This window comes from Leucoraja erinacea, chromosome 19 (assembly GCF_028641065.1).
Source record: "Leucoraja erinacea ecotype New England chromosome 19, Leri_hhj_1, whole genome shotgun sequence".
Classification (NCBI taxonomy): Eukaryota; Metazoa; Chordata; class Chondrichthyes; order Rajiformes; family Rajidae; genus Leucoraja; species Leucoraja erinaceus.
The window spans coordinates 5,877,385-5,899,018 of record NC_073395.1 but is presented as its reverse complement, the minus strand read 5'-3'; the positions used below and the strand labels follow the sequence as shown (position 1 = coordinate 5,899,018).

General features: G+C 39.5%; 2 protein-coding genes across 3 annotated transcripts in view; one reads left to right on the top strand and one right to left on the bottom strand.

Moving 5' to 3' along the window:
• The window catches only part of LOC129706142 (structural maintenance of chromosomes protein 1B-like), a 179,686-nt gene that overhangs the window by 34,890 nt on the left and 123,162 nt on the right, over positions 1-21,634 (top strand). The window contains exon 2 of the mRNA XM_055650158.1: positions 7,758-7,897. The gene's annotated coding sequence lies outside the window, so the exon portion shown is untranslated. The remainder of the gene's footprint in view (positions 1-7,757; positions 7,898-21,634) is intronic.
• Positions 5,143-21,634, bottom strand: part of fbln1 (fibulin 1) — a 72,559-nt gene continuing 56,067 nt past the window's right edge. Inside the window, exons 15-17 of one of the 2 annotated variants that reach the window (XM_055650159.1) lie at positions 14,155-14,297; positions 13,515-13,646; positions 5,143-7,165 (exon numbers count right to left, since the gene is read on the bottom strand). In XM_055650159.1, the coding sequence (XP_055506134.1) occupies positions 7,026-7,165; positions 13,515-13,646; positions 14,155-14,297 (415 nt within the window). In that variant the 3' untranslated portion in view covers positions 5,143-7,025. Of the gene's footprint in view, positions 7,166-13,514; positions 13,647-14,154; positions 14,298-17,497; positions 20,123-21,634 lie in introns of those variants that run through there. The other variant, XM_055650160.1, reaches the window with a different exon arrangement.

The window sequence follows — 21,634 nt, the reverse complement described above, 5'->3', positions numbered from 1 at the left end:
CCGAGATGAGAAAATCATATTTTACACAGAGAGTGGTGAATCTGTGGAATTCTCTGCCACAGAAGGTAGTTGAGACCAGTTCATTGGCTATATTTAAGAGGGAGTTAGATGTGGCCCTTGTGGCTAAAGGGATCAGGGGGTATGGAGAGAAGGCAGGGATGGGATACTGAGTTGGATGATCAGCCATGATCATATCGAATGGCGGTGCAGGATCGAAGGGCCGAATGGCCTACTCCTGCACCTATTTTCTATGTTTCTATGACTTCAGGGAATATAAATTAGTGATGATGATTTTGTGGTTGTAGATTTTGGGGAAAGGCTGGGAGAAACAATTCAGTATCTTGAAAACTCATTTTTGGCTACAAGGCTTATTAGCTAGACTTCCTCTATCAGCAGTAGATTGAACGAATTTAAGATAATGTTTGCGAGATTTTAAATCCGAGACATCCTAGTTCCTGATAAGGATCACAATTTATTTCCAAAGAACTTGGAGCACTTAATGAATGGCTTTATCACCTTCCCAACCAGTACTTCCTACTGTAGGTACGCAAAAGCAACCTCAATATTCTACTGAGGAAGATGCTTGCATATTGAGCAGACCGAACAAAATAGCTGAGGTTACAAACTGTTCTGCATTGTAAGGTTTCACTGGTTCTATGAGCTATCTGCAATTTATCAAAGCAAGGTAGAATGGGGATCCTGAGTCAAGTGGCAGTCACTGGGGATGTGGAGGGCAGGCTCAGCTGCCAGTATAATTGAAGCACTAAGTGTGTTTCTGTCAGTTAAACAATGGAATTTTAAGTTTCCTGAGGCGAAGCATGTGAAAAGATGGATAACCTTACTGAGTAAATACTGCTGCTGTGGTCAGTGGGGGCAGATGAGTAGGTTTGTTTATTTATATTGTTCCAAATTGCTTTATCTTGGGTATGCCTCTGTGAAAACACCAAAGCAGCCTGCGTCCTGACCCAAAACATTGCCTATCCATGTCCTCCAGAGTTGCTGCCTGACCTGCGGAGTTACTCCAGCACTTTGTGTTTTACTCAAGATTCCAGCATCTCCAGTTCCTTGTGTTTCTGTGAAGTAGAAAATGGCCAAAATACATTTTGTGGATTTCTGACAGCAGATTTACACAGTATTAGTAGCTGGCAACGGCTGCATTCTTATCAACAAATTTGTGGATTTAGTTGTGCACATGATTTATACTGAAACACTATTGCCAAATACAAAATGATTGTGGCTCATAATTATTTCTTTAAGAAGACTCCTCATACAAAATAATTTATAAAAGCCAGATGTCACCACACTCTGTCATTTATTGGTTTGGTGTACTGGCACCAAAGTAAGGAAAAGCAAGAACCTCCCGGAAATCCCCAGTTTATTGGGAATGTACTACACCTGAGCCACATACATAGCTTGTCAATGTTTGAGAAAAGAGAGATTCACAAGGAGTCACTGTTAGAAAAACTGAAAAAAAAATGTTCCCTACTTTTACTCTCAGGACTGACTGGGGGTCAACTATAATCAATGTCATCTTTTTTAATTTTAATTGATAGTAATTTGAAAAATGATAGTTTTAGCATTTAAATTTTCATTGTTGCTACTGCTGTGGTAAGCTCTAATTTAATGTTTTTCGGTGCAATTATTCTGCAGCTGTTGGTAGCCAAGACCGGTAGCTACAATATCAGTTCCACTCAGGCAGTAACTAGTTTGTTCTGTCTGGCTCCAAATGGAATTGCCACACCCAGGAAAAAGCTCTGCACTTGCACGCTTCCAGGTATGAAGAGGGCACTGTTCCTGTCATTACACATCAAATCTTCTGAGAGCAAGAACTGGAGCTAAACTTTTCACACTTTCAAGTAAGATTATAAGGCCCAAGAATTCAACAAAACTCCTCAAGCATTTTCAAAAATCACAATGTTCCATTGTCATGTTCGAGATTACCTTGAACTTAAAATGCAGCACTAAACTCTCCTCCAGGGGCTTCACTGGAGCAAGTAGTCAGTGCTGTAAAACACTGCAAACATTTATACTATACAACACAAAATAGTGTAGAAAGTGGAAAAAAATCCAGGTCACAATTAATTCTAGACTACATAGATCCAAGGATGGAAGGTAATCAAGAGGTTAGTATTGACACAAGAACCCAGGGTTAAAATAAGAGAGATATGTGAAAAGAAAGATTTATCATAAGATGCCCTTGGATAAAAACAAGAATTAATAGAAATACACACTGTTACTGTACGAGAAGTGGATGTGTAAGAGGTGGGTGGGAATTAGAAGCAAAAAGAGAATGGAATGTGTAGGAATGTGTAAACTGCAGATGCTGGTTTAAACCAAAGTTAGACAAAAAAAGCAGGAGTAACCATAGGCAGCATCTCTGGAGAGAAGGAATGGGTGACATTTCGGGTCAAGACCCCTCTTACCTCTTTAGAACTTTTAATGTATTTATAGAACAAACTAGTTACTGCTGTTGATGCCGACGTGACATCAACCGTCTCAATTTTTCTACTCCCCTTACCTACTCTAACCTCTCCCCTTCTGAACGTACTGCCCTCCGCTCACTCTGCAGCAACCCCAACATTATCATCAAACCCGCCAACAAGCGAGCTGACCTCTACCACACTAAAGCCAGGCGCCAGCTCTCAGACACTCCCTCCTACTTATCTTTGGACCATGATCCTATAGATGAGTACAAGACATTAATGTCACAGACTATTTCTGATTTTATCACTTCTGGCTGTCCGCTGTCTACAGCCTCCAACCTTATCCAACCAGCCCTGTACAGCCCGGTTTTACCTTCTCCCCAAAATCCATAAACACAACTGCCCTGGCAGACACATTGTTTCTGCCTGCCCCTGTCCCATTGAAATGATTTCCATGTACCTCGACTCCATCTCTATTTCAGCATGGTTTTGGACGTGGGAGGTCGTGTCTCACAAATCTGATTGCGTTTTTTGAGGACGTGACCAAAAAGGTCAATGAGAGCAGAGCTGTAGATGTTGTATACATGGATGTCAGTAAGGCATTCGACAAGGCTCTGCATGGTAGGCTGCTCTGGAAGGTTCGATCACATGGGACCCAAGGAAAGATAGCTGAATGGGTAGTAAATTGGAAGGAAGCAGAGGGTGATTGTGGAAGGTTGCTTCTCAGACAGGAGGCCTGTGACTAGTGGTGTGTCTCAGGTTGCCCAGAGTTCTGAAGAAGGGTCTCGACCCAAAACGTTACACATTCCTTCTCTCCAGAGATGCTGCCTGTCCGCTAAGTTACTCCAGCTTTTTGTGTCTATCTTCAGAGTCAAGAGTGCTTAGTTGGCATTTCTACTGGAAAACATAACAATGGAATTCATACTAGCAACATAACAGGTCTGTAGACACAAACTCATAGATAACACAATAAACAAAAGAAAACTCAATAACATTAAAAAACAACAGTGCAAAACAAAAACATGAAGTCCCTACTGCAACCAAGTTTGTTTGTAATTCGTAGTTTAGTTGGCTTTTGTGGTGTTCAAGAGCCTGATGGTTGTTGGGAAGAAGCTGTTCCTGGGCCTGGAGGTCCAGCTTTCCAATGGCAGGAGTGAAATGAGAATATGGCTAGATTGGAGTGGGTCCTTGAGGACGCTAGCTGCCTTTCTGAGGTGGTGTCTCCTATAGATCCCTTTGATGGTGAGGAGGTTGGCACCCATGATGAACTGGGCATTGTTCACCACTTTTTGTAATCTCCTCTGTTTCTGGGCATTTGAGTTGCAAACCAGACTGTGATGCAGCCAGTCAATTTGCTCTCGACGTACACCTGTAGAAGTTCAAGAGAGTATTTGTTGACATACCAAATCTCCTTAATCTTCTAAGGAAGTAGAAGCATTGATTAGCTTTCTTTATGATTGCATCAATGTGCTGGGCCCAGGACAGATCTTCAGAGATATGCTAGGACTCACCCCACTCACGCATTGGTCTGAGTTTGATGCATATATCTGACGTTAATTTGATATTTGCTTGTGCAATATATATTAACGTTTTATGGAGATTTCACACGTAAACGTACTCATCTACAGACAGGTACCGAACACTTAGCTACCTGTGCAGGCATCTAGATAGATTATCTTATCAATCAGTCACCCAGCTATCAAAATCAAGTTTCAATATTCATAAAGGATGGTAGTATACCTTTGTGACAAAGAGATGAAAAGTGACAGGCCATGGAAACAACTACACAGAAAGAAATGCCAAAACAATTATTTATCATCAGATACCCAGAAATAGACAAGAATTGACAGAAAAATCGCTAATGTAAATCAATCCAACAAAACAACAGAAAGATGGTTGCAGAATATTGGGTCAATGGAAGAAGGTTTTCTGGCTGATCAAAAATAAGGACAAAGAAAGGTTGGGGGCAATGGAAGGCTTCTCATGATTCAGCGTATGGGGAAACCTATGAGAGAGATTGTTATTTTTCAATGAACCCCCTCCCCAAGAGTTCTCTAGTAATACTTCAGCATTTATATTCTTAATCGTAACCCTACATTTCACCAAAAACAACATTTGGGATTTAGTAAAGCTTTAGCTCCTTTGCATCGGTAAGTACATCAAGCAGCAGGGATCGATTTCTTAAGATCTAGATTGGCTCATCAGCCACTTTCCTCATGGATTCACAACCTATAGCAAAGTAGAAATAAAAATCAAGTGCTGGACCTCAGCAGAACAGACAGCAATCAGTGGAGAAAGAAACAAAATGAATAATTCAAGTCAATGACTCTCTTCATCAGAATTGGTGAGCAGTCAAAACTGCCATGCAGGATTTCTTGTCAATTCTCCCTCCATCACTTTCTGCCCCTTTGCACCTTCGACACCCCATTGCATTCTGGCTACCCTTTTGACTTTCTCCACCCACCATCTGTTCTCATTCATCGCACAATGCTTCCCCCAGCTTGGGGATTGTGGTAGAGGGCTGGTTGGTCTGCAAATTCCTTCATCGCAGTTGTGCAGGCTTCTCTTGGGCAAATCAAGAAAAAAATTGTTTAAAGTCCCTGCACTCAGCAGCCTCACTAGAAGGATAATCCTTTTCAACCAGTGAAAGGAAATCATCAGCAAACTAAAGATACTAAATCACTATGAGTAAAACAAATTAAGTAATAAAAGACAAAAGTTGGATTAACAGTTTAATTTTTTTTTGCACAAAAGCATCAGACTTTTTCTTTCAAAAGAACTGACAAGTCAGTCTACACTGTCATTGTTTGACATCTCTAGGCAACCTACAATATCATAACACAAGGATTCAGTCACACCAATTGCCACAGTTTTACTGCAAAATTTATACAAAGTCTTACATTTCCTGTGTTACATGGACAATTATTTTCAAATGTGAACATTCATTATCCATTAGAATAGCATCCATGCCTAAAAATAGTCAAACTTGTTTACATGGGAACTTTGGTTGGTCAATATCTGAATGTTAAAGTGGAATAATATTCCAAACCTCAGAAACCTTTATATTTCTTAACTAAATTGGAGTTAAACACTTTGCAATGCTTTATAATGTAATAATTGAGAACGTGCATTCCATTGATATATAATAGTTGATTAAAAGACTAGCATGGGAAGTTTTATGGAGATTTCACACTTAAACATACTCATCTACTGACATGATTAAACAAGCACTTGAATCATTAACATTGTGCAATAGTGTTACACTTTGAAAAACTAAACAACTGCATATCTTATACTCATGCCCAGAGTTTGCAGACAATGACATGTATATTAGTGTAAATGTAGATGTAATTTCTTCTGTTTTTCACATAATTACAAACAGCATAGTATGGAATTCCATGTGTGCTGCCCCTGGAGACAGTAAAGCAAGTAACTAATGCAAAAGACTAAGTGCAAATGAGTAATGTATGTAATCTGCTTACTTCCACTAATTTCTTCTTCCTCTTGCTCATTTTTGTTTTGGCGTTTACTAACAAGACTGTACAGAATTTTTGTGCAGTTTTTTTCCACCTGCATAAAATGACTACAACATCAGACTATAACATCTGACTAAACAGCCATACACAACTTTTCTTTGGAATTTTTTGTTTCAAGTTCAGAAGTTTAGGTGCAGCAGGAGAGATTATTTGTTGTTGATTTTAGAATGTTTTTAATGTTTGCTTATACATGTATATATTTTTCCATTTCTTCAAATCAAACCAGAATCAATAACAACTAAAAAAAAACTACAAATCTTTCATAATTACATGTTCAAACTAAGGAAGACTGATGTTTAAATAGCTTGAAACGTTACTTATTGAAGTTGGAAATATGATTATATGGTGCAGTTGTTGTTTTCTACTATATCTGATTGTTTACATAAATTTCTTCTGGGTTTCGGATGTAAAAATTATAACATGATTGTACATTATTTCAGGTATAACTCCCTCATTCCATCCCTACAAGCAATTCCATTCTCAAGTGCCTTGAACCTATTGGCACATTCGGAACTATTGTTTTTAAAATGTTCAGAGTTTAAAGACCCAGTGAATTTTGTTCACTGGCCTACTTCACCTCGATCTGCTGAATTTTAGTAGAACAACATTAGTTTAAGTGCAGTGCAGACTATCAAAAATAACTCAGACAAACAAAAATGGTGTTTGCAGGTTAACAATCAAATACAATTCATGTTGGGGCGTCATGTGTTGTTGTTTGTGTGCAGGAAAATGATATATCACTTCTCAGCTGTTCAGCTGTTCCAGGTATCAAAGCTCTGTACTTTGAATGGTATCCCCATGGCTTACTCCATAATGAAAACTAATTGCTCTTGGTTTATTTGCTTGACAAATATTCAATGCAGTGACTGATATTTAAAAGAAAAATTCTAAATGTGACTTTGAGAGGAAATGTAGATCTTTCATAAGCATGCAGCTTTACTTGAAGCATTTATCCCACGCAGGTGCTGGTGTCTGTGGAGCAGAGGTGAAGTATAGTATTTTTCTGTAATATTCAGTGGTTAACCAGATGAGGTTGCTGCAAGTTATCTTTATATGAACAAAGCTCCTAGAACCAATTTTCTGAGATATAAATGTAAACATACACAATATTGCGGTGAGACAGTTGTCCTGACAAATAGTAATCCATCTCCAACTTTAAGATGGAAGTGAATGGTCCAACAATTGGCTTCACCATGCGAACGACACCTGGAAGGGAAAGGAGAGACAAATGAACACTGTGCAGTGACTCTACATTGCAGGCTTGTCATTGCTACCAGCAATAAACTCGCAAGCTCCATTCAATATGTCTACCACCTACAAGACAGGTGGCATTGTTAGATGAAATATTTACGAATCACCTGGATAATTGTAGATGGAACAATACTTGAGAAGGACAAAAAAGGTCTGGAGTAACTCAGCAGGTCAGGCAGCATCTGTGGAGGATATGGATAAGCAACATTTCTGGTTTGGATCTGAAACATCATCATTCATGTTCTCCAGAGATGCTGCCTGACCCGCTGAGTTACTCCGGCATGTGTTCTATGAAAGATTCCTTGTGTCTACACTACTTGAAAAAGCAGGCACCACTACTTAATATAAATTTGATTTCATTGTTGTTTCTCTGCAAGTTGCTGTACTGATAATGCAACATATACACAAACAGCACAATAAAATGTGTACATCTCCCCTGTCACCACTTAGGCTCAATAACAAAAAGGGTATAATTTTCCAAAAATTAACAGATTGAACAATTTTCTCTGGTAAATAACTAACAAATTTATATTAATTGATAATCTAGATGCATGAAAGAATCCAATCAAAACCGCCTCAAAAAAGGAGATCTTTGCTGACGATAGCAAGATTGCTTTGAGAAGGCAACAGAGGATTTCTTTCCTTGGACTGCTGTGGTTGTTGTGCTTTCATGATGAAGTCATGCAGGTAATTCTTACATTTTGATGAAGGGACATAACAATGTTGCTAACCTGCTGTGTGTTTAGAGGTGAGGGGGGGGGGGGGGGGGGGGGATCAAAGTACCTTGGGGAAACCTGGGATGTAGGAGGACCAAACTACCTGGGGGAAACCTGGGATGTGGGAGGACCAAAATACGTGAGGAAACACATGGGCACCAGGTGAGGGTGCAACCTCCACACAAAGGGCAAGGGAAATTGCATTCATACTGGGACTGCTGATTCCATGTGACAGCGACACTACCTGCAGAATCAGTGTGAGAATTGATTAAGAGATATATTACATAAACTAAAAGGGTCACACAAACAGAAATAAGGGAAGAGAGAACTCTTATTGAAACAAAAAACAGCAATATGCTTCCTGAAGGAACAGACGGTTAGCAGAATAGATAGATTATGACATAAGTAATTTAGTAATTACATGTGAGAGCATGCATTAAGCAAAATACTTGAAATAGGAAGCTGCAATAATAAAGTGAGGATTAAGTGTACAGATAATAATCCTCAATGTATAAGCAGGTATTATACTTACAATGATTAATATTATCCTTGCATGGTACTAGATACATTGCATGTAAATTAGAGCTTCATATTTTATCAATGCTTTCTGCAAACTTTGTCTTTATGTTCTAAATGATATCTCACTCAGAAAATTCACGAAAAGAAAAATGTATTTAAAAATGAAATTATATAAAAAACACTACATTTTAACAGATATGATAACAATATAACCTGATTTTTACCCCTCCATTTACTGTAAGTGCTTTAATTTCAGTTAATGACTGCTCCAACTTTAAGTAACAATTAGAAACGTGGAAATCCGTGGGGAAACAAATTGTGGAAATAGGTGCATTGTAAAGGCATACCACAACATGTGAAAGTTTGTAGATTAAAGTCAACAACATATCTTGAGAGACTGGGTACTTCAAAGAGTGCACCCTCCAACCTGAGACAGTATTCACCTTTGTCCATTCACCTGGACTGAAATTCTAAACGATTACAAAATTCAGATTTTTTTGTTTCAAAAGAAAACCAACTTAAGTACTTTTCTGCACTGTTTGTTTAAAATAGCAACAAAATTATGATGGCCCCAAGGAACGGATTACAGATATTTCATTGTTAGTGTCTTTGGGGTTGAATTTTTACAATGCTTCTCCCAATGTCTCTAATGGATTTGGTACAGGTGTTTGAGAAAATATATTGATAAATATGTTTATCTGAATTGTCAAAGGGCATTTGGTAAGATTCCACATGGTATGCTTGATTTTAGGGGCTAATAAATTGGTTATATAGAATCAGCCACTTTGTTTGTGTATCAATGACTTTTGAACTCAAGGGTTATTAACAATTTGGTTAAAAAACTTCAGTGCACACAAATATATACAAAAAAATGTTTTTGATTATGGGTTCCACCCTGCAAATTCTATGAGTCCAGAGCGTGAGGCACTGCTGAAAATAAATGGAAAATGTGTCTCATTCAGGAACAAGCCCAGAGGGGCTGGCGGGAGGTCAAACCAGCAAGGAAGATAAGAGGCCGGAGGAAGGGTTCTTTGGGAATGATCAGTCTAGAGAGCAGGGAAAGAATTGTCAGTGTTGTTCAGAACCTGGGAGGGGATGAGGGAATTTTCACAAACTATGTCTGTTGGAGGTGGGCAATGATTTATAATTTTGTTGGTTTCATAAACTGGAGACTAAATTACATTACCAAGCTGTATAAATCATAAACCATTGTGTTTAAGAAGGAACTGCAGATGCTGGAAAATTGAAGGTAGACAAAAGTGCTGGAGATACTCAGCGGGTGCAGCAGCATCTATGGAGCGAAGGAAATAGGCAACGTTTCGGACCGAAACCCTTCCTCAGACTGATGGAGGGGGGGGGGGGGGGGGGGGGGGGGGGGGGGGGGGGGGGGGGGGAAGAATGGAAAAAGGAAGAGGAGGAGCCCGAGGGATGAGGGAGAGCTGAGAAGGGGAGGAGACAGCAAGGGCTACCGGAAATTCAATGTTTATGCCGCTAGGGTGCAGACTGCCCAAGCGGAATAAGAGGTGCTGCTCCTCCAATTTCCAGTGGTGCTCACTCTGGCCATGGAGGAGGACCAGGACAGAGAGATCGGATTCGGAATGGGAGGGGGATTTAAAGTGCTGAGACACCGGGAGGTCAGGTTGGTTAATGCGAACCGAGTGGAGGTGTTCGGCGAAACGATCGCCAAGCCATAAATCATAAATCATAAACCATATGTCTACTCAATAAGCACAAAATGTCTGTTTTTAAGCTTGCATAGATGTCAAGCCCATGAGATGGAAATGATTGACCAAGCCGACATCCAAATGACTGGTTGTTATGACTGTAGAGACAATGGTGTATCAATAATGATTAAAATAAAATCTAAGACTTCAAGATTTCAAGCATTCAAGACTTTTAGATCCTCTGGTAAGGAAATGCAAGAAAAAATATTTTCACTGATTAATTGAGCTTGTAATGAGAGGACATAATCAAAATGGCATAGAAAGTGGTGATGAAATTCTGATGGATTTGCCAAGACTTCAAATCGGGTCTACAAAGAAACATTTTTCAAAGGATATACAAAAAAATGTTTTAGAACATGTTAAAACAAAATAACTTTATGTGGTATTATGTAATATTTGAAAATACTGAGATGAAAAGCATTAAGTGGTTTGGCATAATAAGAGAAGCTGAATTTTGGTTACTAAATGAAATGGCAGTGCCACCTACTGTTAGAATGTTTTAAACACTACTGCACAAGAGCTGGGAACATTCTTCAAAAACTTGTTTCCAATGTGTGCAGTTGACCAATCTAAACACATTTACAGATCATGATTCCGTGTTTCACCGAGTGTGAGCATCTGCAGGGACTCCAAACAAGAAACTACAGTTATGTTTTGCTCTTGAATATAAATTCCTATTTTGAGCTTTGCAATCGGAATGAGGTTCTTCCCACATGGTTGCATGTTGTGAATACTGCAAATGGTGGAGTGGTTTTCATTTACAATACAGACATCAGAATCTGAATATAATATACACCAAGCTGCATATTTCTTTCCAACTTTCAAATGCAAGAGTTTTATTCTGTTGAAACTCAGCCCACTTTGCCATGTGACAAATAACTAAGCAGTAGCTAATTTGTAGCGTACATAAAACTAAATTGAATCTACAGTTCTCCACTCAGTGGTTCTTGAGATTCATAAATTATACATCACAGAAATGGGTCCTTTGGCCTATCACATCCATGCTGACTTTTTCAGCTGTCTACAACGACTCCTTTGCCTGCATTAAGTCCATGGCCATCCATGCTTTGCCTATTCGTTCCTGTCTAATTGTCTCTTCAACATAGCAATTGTATCTGATTCCACCACTTCCTCTAGCAGCACATTCCAGATCCTAACCACTCATTACGTTACAAAAACATTTGTCTCATATCCTCTTTAAAACAAATTTGCTCTTACCATAAACCCATGCCTCTACCACTGGAAAAAGATTCTGGAAATAGATATCTACCCTATCTATGCCTTTGTCAGGTCATCCCTCAACTTCCTCCACTCCAGGGAAAACAAGCCTGGCCCAGGCAATCTCTCCCTTAACTAAAGTCCACCAATCCAGACAACATCCTGGTGAATCTCCTCTGCTCTCTATCCACACTTGGAAACTGCTACTGTCACCTTGCATTTGCAATGAACATAATATTCAATTTCCATTGCACTCAATCTTCCAGTGTACAATATTTCACTTAAAGGACATGTCACAATTTTGAAAACACACAATTTTCATATTTTCATATATATTTTCTTGAAGATAAAACCAATATTTTTGTCATTTTGCAACAATTAATTTACAATGCAGGCAATATGGAAGAAAAATATTGCAGATCCTGGAAACCTAAAATGGAAATAGGCAGTCCTGTAAATAAGCAACAGCTCAACCAGCGTTTGTGGAAACAGAAGGTTAGTTTTTCACATTGGTATTGACCTAAACTGCTAACTCTCTCTTTTCATGGATGATACCTGACTTGCTGAATATCTTCTGTTTTTACAACACAGATGATGCTCTACTTATCAGAATCATAATGTCTGATGGATAGTGATGGCGAAGAATTGCCTGTGTGCTTTGTTTAAAATGTATGTGTCATGGCAGTTTATGTAATGTGCTATTCAATAATCTACTTAGAATAGCATGATGTTTCTTTGATACCATAAACTGTTTTCTATTGACAAAACATACAGGGATGTATTTCACAGGATTACAATAGACTTTACTTTATTTACAATAAACACCATATTCCAGTTAAGCTTCTTGCAATGCACACAGGGTTCTATTTCCAGAGATCCAATGGTCTACCTACCACGTGGTACCCAATTTAAAGTGCACAATATCTTTTCTCTATAACACACACAGCAGCTCAGTTGCAGCAGATATAACATTCTTCACACAATAGAACTAATCTTCCAGATGAAGTGCAATAAGTGAAACAAACAATACTTAGACTATTTCCACTCACATCAAATATTTTGGAACAAAAAATAATTATTTTTATTTTACACATTATGTCAATTCAAGTATCATTCTCGCAAATTATTCTACAACCCCTTCAAATCTTCCCAAAGTATGATCAAAAATGAACAAATACTTCAGTTAAGACCTTGCCAGAGTTGTGTAAAGTTTTATTATTATTGCCATAAGTACCGTTGGACATCCTAGAGCCCAGACTTTTTATTAGAGATGTTCTGCTCTGAGAGGCTGTTCAGACACCAAAAGAAGAAGATCAAGTGGCAGTGAGCAAGGTTTGAGAAGAAATAGGTTCTCGCTGACCATGATGATTTAAAATTCACATTTTGTCTAATGTATTGGCTGTTTATGGTGACCGTGACTTACTAGTCGCTACCTCATTAACCATGAGGTCATGTGTTTGAATGGTCTTTGAGTTAATAACAATTGTCCATGCAGGTTTGCAGAATGGGTCAGGAGATGCCCTTGGAAAAGGCAGCAATGCTTGGAGGATTCAGCCTCTGTTCTGAACCTCTGAGATACTAAGGACCCAGACTCTGAAGAAGGGTTTCGGCCAGAAACGTTGCTTATTTCCTTCGCTCCATAGATGCTGCTGCACCCGCTGAGTTTCTCCAGCACTTTTGTCTACCTTCAATTTTCCAGCATCTGCAGTTCCTTCTTAAACTCTGAAGTTTATGACAGTCCATATCATGATTTTGGTTTAGCTGAGATTCAACATGGAAACGGGATCTTCTGCACATCGAGCCCACGCCAACCATTGATTAACCTGTCCAAACTAGTTCTATGTAATCCCACTTTTGCATGTACTTCCTACACACCAAGGGCAATTTATGGAGGCCAATTAACCTGCAAAACTGTTTGTCTTTGAGATGTGGGGGATACTAGAGAACCCGGAAGAAATGCACGTGGTTACAGAGAGATCATGCAAACTCCACACAAACAGCACCCAAGGTCAGAATCGAACCTGGGTCTTTGGCCCTGCGAGACCCAGGTCTACCAGCTACACCATTGTGCCACCCTTAATGATGACAATACAAACATAAACAAAGAATTGTAGGAATGCGACTTACCAATTGTAATGGCCGTTTCATATCGTTTAACAATGTCAAAGAAGTTATGCATATTTCCTTCAGCGATGCGGAACACAATCTCCGACTGGACAGCGGAAATAACTGGTGCTGCTGCCCGGACAAATATGATCTCTGTGAAAAGGAAGCAGCAGCGTCAGTGACCCGCCCTCCATGTCCCTGGAAAGATTAGGATTGATGAGGCACCATCACACTTTCACCAGTGGTGTCCTATTAAAGTGAAAACAAGCAAAGTCTCTTGAGGTAATAAATAACCTCACCTGTATTCCCCCCATTACTTGCCAAGCTTTGTCCTGCCCCTCCCCTCATCTAGCTTTCTCACCTCCCACCTTCCCACCATAATCAGTCTGAAGAAGGATTGCGACCAGAAATGTCATCTGCATATTCCCTGGAGAATCCTACATGACCCACTGAGTTACGCCAGCACTTTGTGCCTTTTTTTTGTAAACTGCCATCTGCAGTTCCTTGTTTCTCTCTAATTCCTTGATAGGTGCATGGGGGAGACTTAAGAGTGATTTCCCCCTGACATTTTTCCTTTCTATTTGAGACCATTGCTTGAATTGGGGTTGCTTTTTTTTGCAGTTATTAACCTAAACAAAAGAAACCTAATTAAGGTTCTCACCAACTGGTCCTGCGAAGTCCCTGTATGTCGGCAGGGAAACAACAGTGTAGGAGACTGTATTAACTGGGTGGAGTATGCAAGATGTATCACCAGGGTTGCAGGACTTTATGCATCGAACAGTCTCTGTCCTATCACTTACTATCCTGCAAAATAAAAGAGACAATTAAGACACGAGGATGACGAGAAATTTAACTGTCCAAGATTTCTCTCAGCTATTGTTCACTTAAGTGTCGTAGAGTCATTCAGCATGGAAACAGGCCCTCAGCCCAACTTGTCCGTGCCAACCAAGATGCCACATCTAAGCTAGCTCCATTTTACCCACAGTCTGCAAATATCCCTGTAAACCTTTCCTATTCATGTACCTGTATTAATGTATGTTAAATGTTACTCGACCAAGTGGGTCCCTGTCAGACGGGAGGCCTAGTCCCCCAATGCAACCCATTCCCCCAACGCAATATTCCACCACTCACCCATAGCCCCCATAGGAAGCCTGGTCTCCCAACGCAACCCGTTCCCCAACGTAAGATTCCACCACTCACCCATAGCCCCCATGGGAGGCCTGGTCCTCCAACACAACCCATTCCCCAACGTAAGATTCCACCAAGCCCCTGCCTCCCCCAACACTTCCAATTCCAATTGCACTTCCCCTGCCTCCCCCAACACTTCCAATTCCAATTGCACTTCCCCTGGCCCCTCCCCTTCCTGTGCTGCTAGGACCACGACTAAACGTTCCGTGATGGCAACATTGTTGCAAATGTATTTTAAATGTTATTGTAGCCAAAGATCTTTGATTGTGGCTGCCTCAACGACTTTATTTTCTTTTAGTTTAGAGATACAGCGCAGAAACAGGCCCTTCGGCTCACCGGGTTCGCGCCGACCAGTGATCCCCGCACACTGACACTATCGCCACACACTAGGGACAATTTCTTTTCACATTCACCAAACCAATTAACCTACAAATCTGCACAACTTTGGATTGTGGGAGGAAACTGAAGATCTCGAAGAAAACCCACGCAGGTCACACGGAAAATGTACAAACTCTGTACAGATGGTACCCGTAGTCTGGATCAAACCCGGGTCTCCGGTGCTGCATTCGCTGCAAGGCAGCAGCTCTACCGCTGCGCCACCGTGACCGCCTGGCCCATATACCCACCACTGTCTGGGTGAAAAGGTTGCCTCTCAGGTTCCCATGAAGTCTCAGTAGCTGAAAGAGTATTGCATATTTTCAGTGATCCTTTTGGGGCTCCTCAAGCCAAAAAACGTTCGAATTTGCAACAGATCAATAGAGAATGCCACTTGGAAATTGACAAATGTTGCTTTCAGCATGGTATTGTGAAGGGTAATAGTTGCACTGACGGCAACAGTCAAAACAACATAAGGGTGATTTGCATTACAGTTTTAATGACAACAAAAATCTAGAGCCATTTCTCGGCTATCTTCCAGCATACTGCGGGTTGCATCACAGCTTGGTTTGCTGCTCAGGTCCGTAAGAAACTAGAGAGTTGTAGACGTAGGCCAGTCCATCACACAGATCAGACTTGCCTCCATTAAATCATCTACACTTCATGCTGCCTCAGAAAAACAGCCAACATCATATCATCAAATACCTGTCCCACCCTGGTCATTCCCTCTTTTTCCTGCTCCCATCTGGGAGAAGGTACCGAAGCTTGAAAGCACGCACCACCAGATTCAGGAACAGCTTCTGTTATCAGACTTCTGAATGGCCCTTCCATAAGCTAGGGTACTGTCTGATTTACCTCAACCCCGTTCAGGACATTGGACTTTGTCTATGAATCTGATGTACTCAGCACTCTGTATCTTCATCTTTGTTCTACCTATTGTACTTGAGTTTGGCTTGATTATATTTATATATCGTGATCTGATTGAATAGCATGCAAAACAAAGACTTTCACTGTGCCTCACACACATGACAATGATAAACCTAAACCTAAATTAAAAGAGAAGTAAGAAGCTTACTCTTGGCATCAATGCCTTGCTTCATCCCCACAATGCCGAGCATACTTTATCTCTTGGAAACTAAAGCAAGATGTGGTATAAAATGTGCAGTGCTATCAAAGTTTGAATGAAGTAATAATTATTTTTTTCTGACATATTTGAGTTTTGGCTAGATTATCCAACATTCTGTTAGAAACATAGAAACATAGAAATTAGGTGCAGGAGTAGGCCATTCGGGCCTTCGAGCCTGCACCGCCATTCAATATGATCATGGCTGATCATCCAACTCAGTATCCCGTACCTGCCTTCTCTCCATACCCCCTAATCCCCTTAGCCACAAGGGCCACATCTAACTCCCTCTTAAATATAGCCAATGAACTGGCCTCAACTACCCTCTGTGGCAGAGAGTTCCAGAGATTCACCACTCTCTGTGTGAAAAAAAGTTCTTCTCATCTCGGTTTTAAAGGATTTCCCCCTTATCCTTAAGTTGGCTTGTAGATTGTCCAGTGAAAAGCAGCAATTTAGACGGTCAATCAACTGACCCTTTAGTTTTTCCACAGCTTTGCTCTTGTTTCATATTTTCTATTTGTTTATATTTACAATCCTCTACAATGATCTGCCAACTTCTATATCATATCTAGCCCATTCTGTGATTTACTGCCCATCTTAGTTTGGGTACTAACAAATTTCACCAGTTTTCATCAATGTTATGCATCCAAGTCACTGACAAATTGGACATTGGTGACGGTCCCAACCCAAACTCCAAGATACTTTCCTAGTATTCCCTCTCACATCCCCCATGTCACATCCTGACCTTTGTCATCAGAGGCCTGCAAACATAATTGTCAGATAATCTGTTAGTTCTCCATTTTAAAATTTATATTCATGTTTTCAACCCTGTAGCCTACATCCTGTCCACCTCTCTTTTCTAGCTTTCTACCCATTACAACAATCGGACTGAAAAAGGGTCCTGACTTATAACATTACATATCCATTCCCTCCACAAATGCTGCCTGTCCCGTGGAGTTCCTCCAGCACTTTGTTTCCCTCCAGGATCTCTGCATCCCTAATTTCAATAACTTCACTAATAACAGGCAATCCCTAAACATCTTGTCTCCACTATTTTTTATTTCCTTAAATCTTACTCTTTCAATCCCAATATATTTTCATGTGGCTCGGATCTGTTTAATAAGGTGCAATGGGACATTCACCAACTATTAAAGGTACTACATAAATACAAATTATTGTTGCTATGTGTGGAAAGCCAGTAAACAACGTAAAAAAGCCATGGAAAACTCCATAAATAAATAACATTGCCCAGTGAAAATGTAAGACAATGGTATGGTGATGCAACAAAAAAAAAAATCACGATTAAAGAACTCCTATGTCCAAATAATGAAATACATTTTATTTAATAAATTGTGATATAAAGGAAGTAAATGAATTATACAATAAACAAAACTAAACACATCAGTCTGAAGAGGTGTCTCGACCCGAAACATTGCCTATTTCCTTCGCTCCATAGATGCTGCCTCAACCGCTGAGTTTCTCCAGCATTTTTGTCTACCTTAAATAACTGCTCTGCTAAGTTTCATTTTAATTGTAGCGACTGTGCTAAACAAAATTTGAATTGGAATATGGCTGATCAAGGAGCCTCCATGGGCCAGACCTAGGATCAAATGGGGTGATCAGCTGGCATGGATCACAATCCTAGCAGAACAGTTGACATCTATGAGCTACAAATAGGAAGATGCAAGATAACCAGTATCGATAGATCACTCTACTCGGGTTTTTATTACACCAGACACAGATCACTGAACCAGCAATTTTGACTACCTGCTTCCAATCTTGCTTCATACTGATATCATATCAGTAAAAAAGCATTGTACTGCTGTTAGTATAAAATGTTAGGCAGTAGCTTCCATGTATTCTGTGTCTGGTGTCATTAATAAACTGAGTAGAGTTAAGAAAAGCACACGTTTGTTAAGATAATGTTAAGGTAATCTGGGTCGCATATTTCACAATTTTGCAGAAGTAATGTCCAAAATAGTATCAACTTAATCAAATACTAATCTAGTTTACTAACTTGACTAAAAAATGCACAGTATATAAATTGTTCTAATATTTTTGGGGGGCAATTTCAACAATTCAAGTAGATAATTGGCGAGTTAATTGAAATACTTATTAAAGATCAATTGACAAATTTGAAATTGCTCATTAGAACATAAGTTTTGAGACGTCACAGCTGTACAAAGTATTCTGTTGATAGCAGAGGTTAAGGAGTGGTTATTTGTGCAATTCTAGTGCATTAAATCTGCAGAGCAAAAATCCAGAAATGTAAAAGCACATAACAGCACAAAGGTTATATTTAATCGCCTTTCAAATGTGTTGTATGGTAATTATGCTTAGAATGCCGAAGAACACTTGGCAATGAACCACTTCTGTAAACAAAACCCCCAGGGAATGATTCTGTAGTTCACTCCTTTATCTACCTCTACAAATGCAAGAGCTGCAAAAGCTGTAAGTAGTATGAAGAGGATTTATGTGATTTTACTTGTGTGTCTAAGGCTACCCTTTCCATTTGTGTAATGCAGATGAGCGGAAGAATCACTCTCAATGGGTCCTCTGGAAATTTTAATGGATTGCAAGTTGTTGTCCATTTTCTCATTCTCATTTTGCTATGTTGATACAAGGTTGGATATAGTAGAAAAATGAAAGGAGATTAATCTTCATTATGATGTCACAATAACTGGTGTTCAAGAATGTTGTCTGGAATAGAGGCTATTAGTTATGAGATGTTGAACAAATTTGGATTATTTTTTCTGGAACTCGGATGTTGATAGAATTATGAGAGGTATAGACAGGGTAGACAGTTGGAACCTTTATCCCAGGGTGAAAATATCAAAGACTAGAGGGTCTAAATTTAAGGCGCGCGGGAAAAGTTTAAAGGAGATATGCAGAACAGGTTTTTATGCACAAAACTGGTAGGTGCCTGGAACTGTTGCAAGGTGGTGAAACTAGATACAATTGTGTTTTTTTAAGAAACTTTTAGATAGGCACATGGTTGTGCACAGAATGAAGGGATGTGGATCATGGGCAAGCAGAGATTAGTTTAAATTGGAATCATGTTTGGCACATGCATTGTAGGTCAAAGCTGTAGAGTAGGCTATATTCTAAGAAATTATTTATTCCCACAAATTTCCCATATGTGTTTCTTCCAAATGATAAACCATTAAACAAATGACTTAAAATGTATTGATATTCACAGTTTACTCCATGGGGGGGTTCAGTACCTCAAAATCCATTTATTTACTATATTTTGAGTAATATTCACATGATGTATTTGTCATAATTGTACACCACCCCCCCCCATTTGTTTACAAAGGGACAGTAGTCATGCAGTGAGATTTATTATTAAGCCATGGAGCATGTACAGTAAATGTCAGGATGTAGATAATTGGGCCGAGTATAAAGAAAGACGCACTGCGATATTTGCAATGGAGGTAAAGCAAAACTTTGCAGTGTACTAGGCCACTTGGACGTGCATAAGAAACAGAGGAAAGTCTATATATTTATTATCTCAGTCAGTGTATTATTGGGTTAACTAGCATTGAACAATATTAATCAACATTCTAACGAGTCACCAAATAAAAGTCATCAAACCTCAGCAGTTACAACAATATAGATTTTTGCTACAAAAATATTGGTGACTCCATGACGCAAGAGCTTCATCTCAACGTTGAGAAGAAAGTCCCTGGGTTCTGTGATTTGCCGATGTACAAACACAATTCCACTGTGGGTATTCAGTTCTTGTGCATTAAAATAGTTGTCCTCGTTGCCATGGGTGATGGAAAGGAGAATGTTATCTCCAGGTAGAGCGTGAGAGGGCCCGAATCGGAAGACATTGGTGGGCACTTGGATGTTGGTGGGGAAAGTGAGGTAATAGTAGGTTATTCTTAAAGGCAGGCTTTGGCACTCCTGATTCTCATTGCAAGGCAAGCGCTCACAGCGACTGGAAGAAAGTGAGAGAGGAAAGAGGGTGTTAATGAACATAAGCAAAGCCAGCAAGTCAGTGTAGCAGATAATAAAAGAATTACCTGTGCAGTGGGGACCTATTACTCCCACTCATCCATCACAACCTCAACAGAAGAGGATCCCCCACTGTTCCATTGTAACTTGTAAAGAGCCTTAGAAAGCCCCGAAAATATGACAAACGAGCAAGAGAATAGCCAACCCCCTCTCCCTGGTTTCCACTCGGATCAATAGATTTTAATTAGTGTGATCTTGATCTCTGGCAATCTTATCAGAGAGGGTGTATCTTCTCAGGAATTTCCTCATAGAAAATAAAAGTGAACTTTCCATCTTTCATGTCAGGAGGAAAGGGTTCAGGGTGAATCATTCTGCCCCATTACTATTCATACATTGGGTTTGGCATTTCAGAAAATCAATGTTTCCATTTTTGATCTTGTCCTATTAAAAACATGATAATATGTTCAGCTGAGACATTTCAGAAAATCAATGTTTCCGATTTTCGTACTCGCAGATCTTACGTCCTATTAAAAACATGATAAGCCTAAAAAAGGTCGTTTAGGTCGTGAAAGTGGGACAGCTGAGACATTTTCGAAGAGATAAATCTCAGAAAAGTAATGGTAAAGGAGCAGATCTATTCCTGTCCCACTTTAAAGTACAAGACCAACAAACTAATGATGGCACAGGACACGCAAGGCAGTGGAAAACAAAAGGCTGACACTCAAGGATATTGTATCAATGAGCTTCTTCAGCTTCCTAGAAAGATACCTTAGAAGGAAGTTTACAAAAGAGAATATAAGTCTCAGTGCAAGAGGATGTGCAATTGGAATTATGAGGGGAAAGTTTAGAAAATTGTCAATAAGCATCAGTTTTCACAAGAATGGTGAATTTTTAAACAAAAAGAGAAAATAGTTTACATCGGGATAGTGTTCATTTAAGGAACTAATCACTGGATTGGGAAAATGGTGGTTTTTAATTTACACGAAGATTAGGATTGAATGGTTAATTCGATCGATAGTTAAATCATTAGTTAATTGAGTCATAGTTTTTATCCAAATATGTTCCAATCTTGCGATACTGATAAACTAGGCAATTTTACACATTTAAAAACATTCAAATTGTGGAAGGCATAAATCAGTCAAGCGAGCCTCCTCCAAGCCAGGTGCTCTGGATTAAAATCCCAGTATTACCTCACTTTCATATTTTTACATCTTCATAGGTCCTGAGCCCACCCAACAAAGGGCACGGTAAACCAACAAAGAATTAAGGGTACAAATAACTGCTCTCTGCTCGCTTTCTCTGAACTGATCAGTGACAGCTCCAGAAGAGGCAGTAACATGGTTCTTCTATCAGCCTATTTTCATAGAAGGGCACAAAGGATGTTTCTTCTTTTCTGTATTCATTCCAAGGAATAGTATCTTATAACCGTGTAAGCTTTAGACTGAAGTGGAAGATAAATGCTTGGATGTATATGAATAGAAAATTATTGCATTTA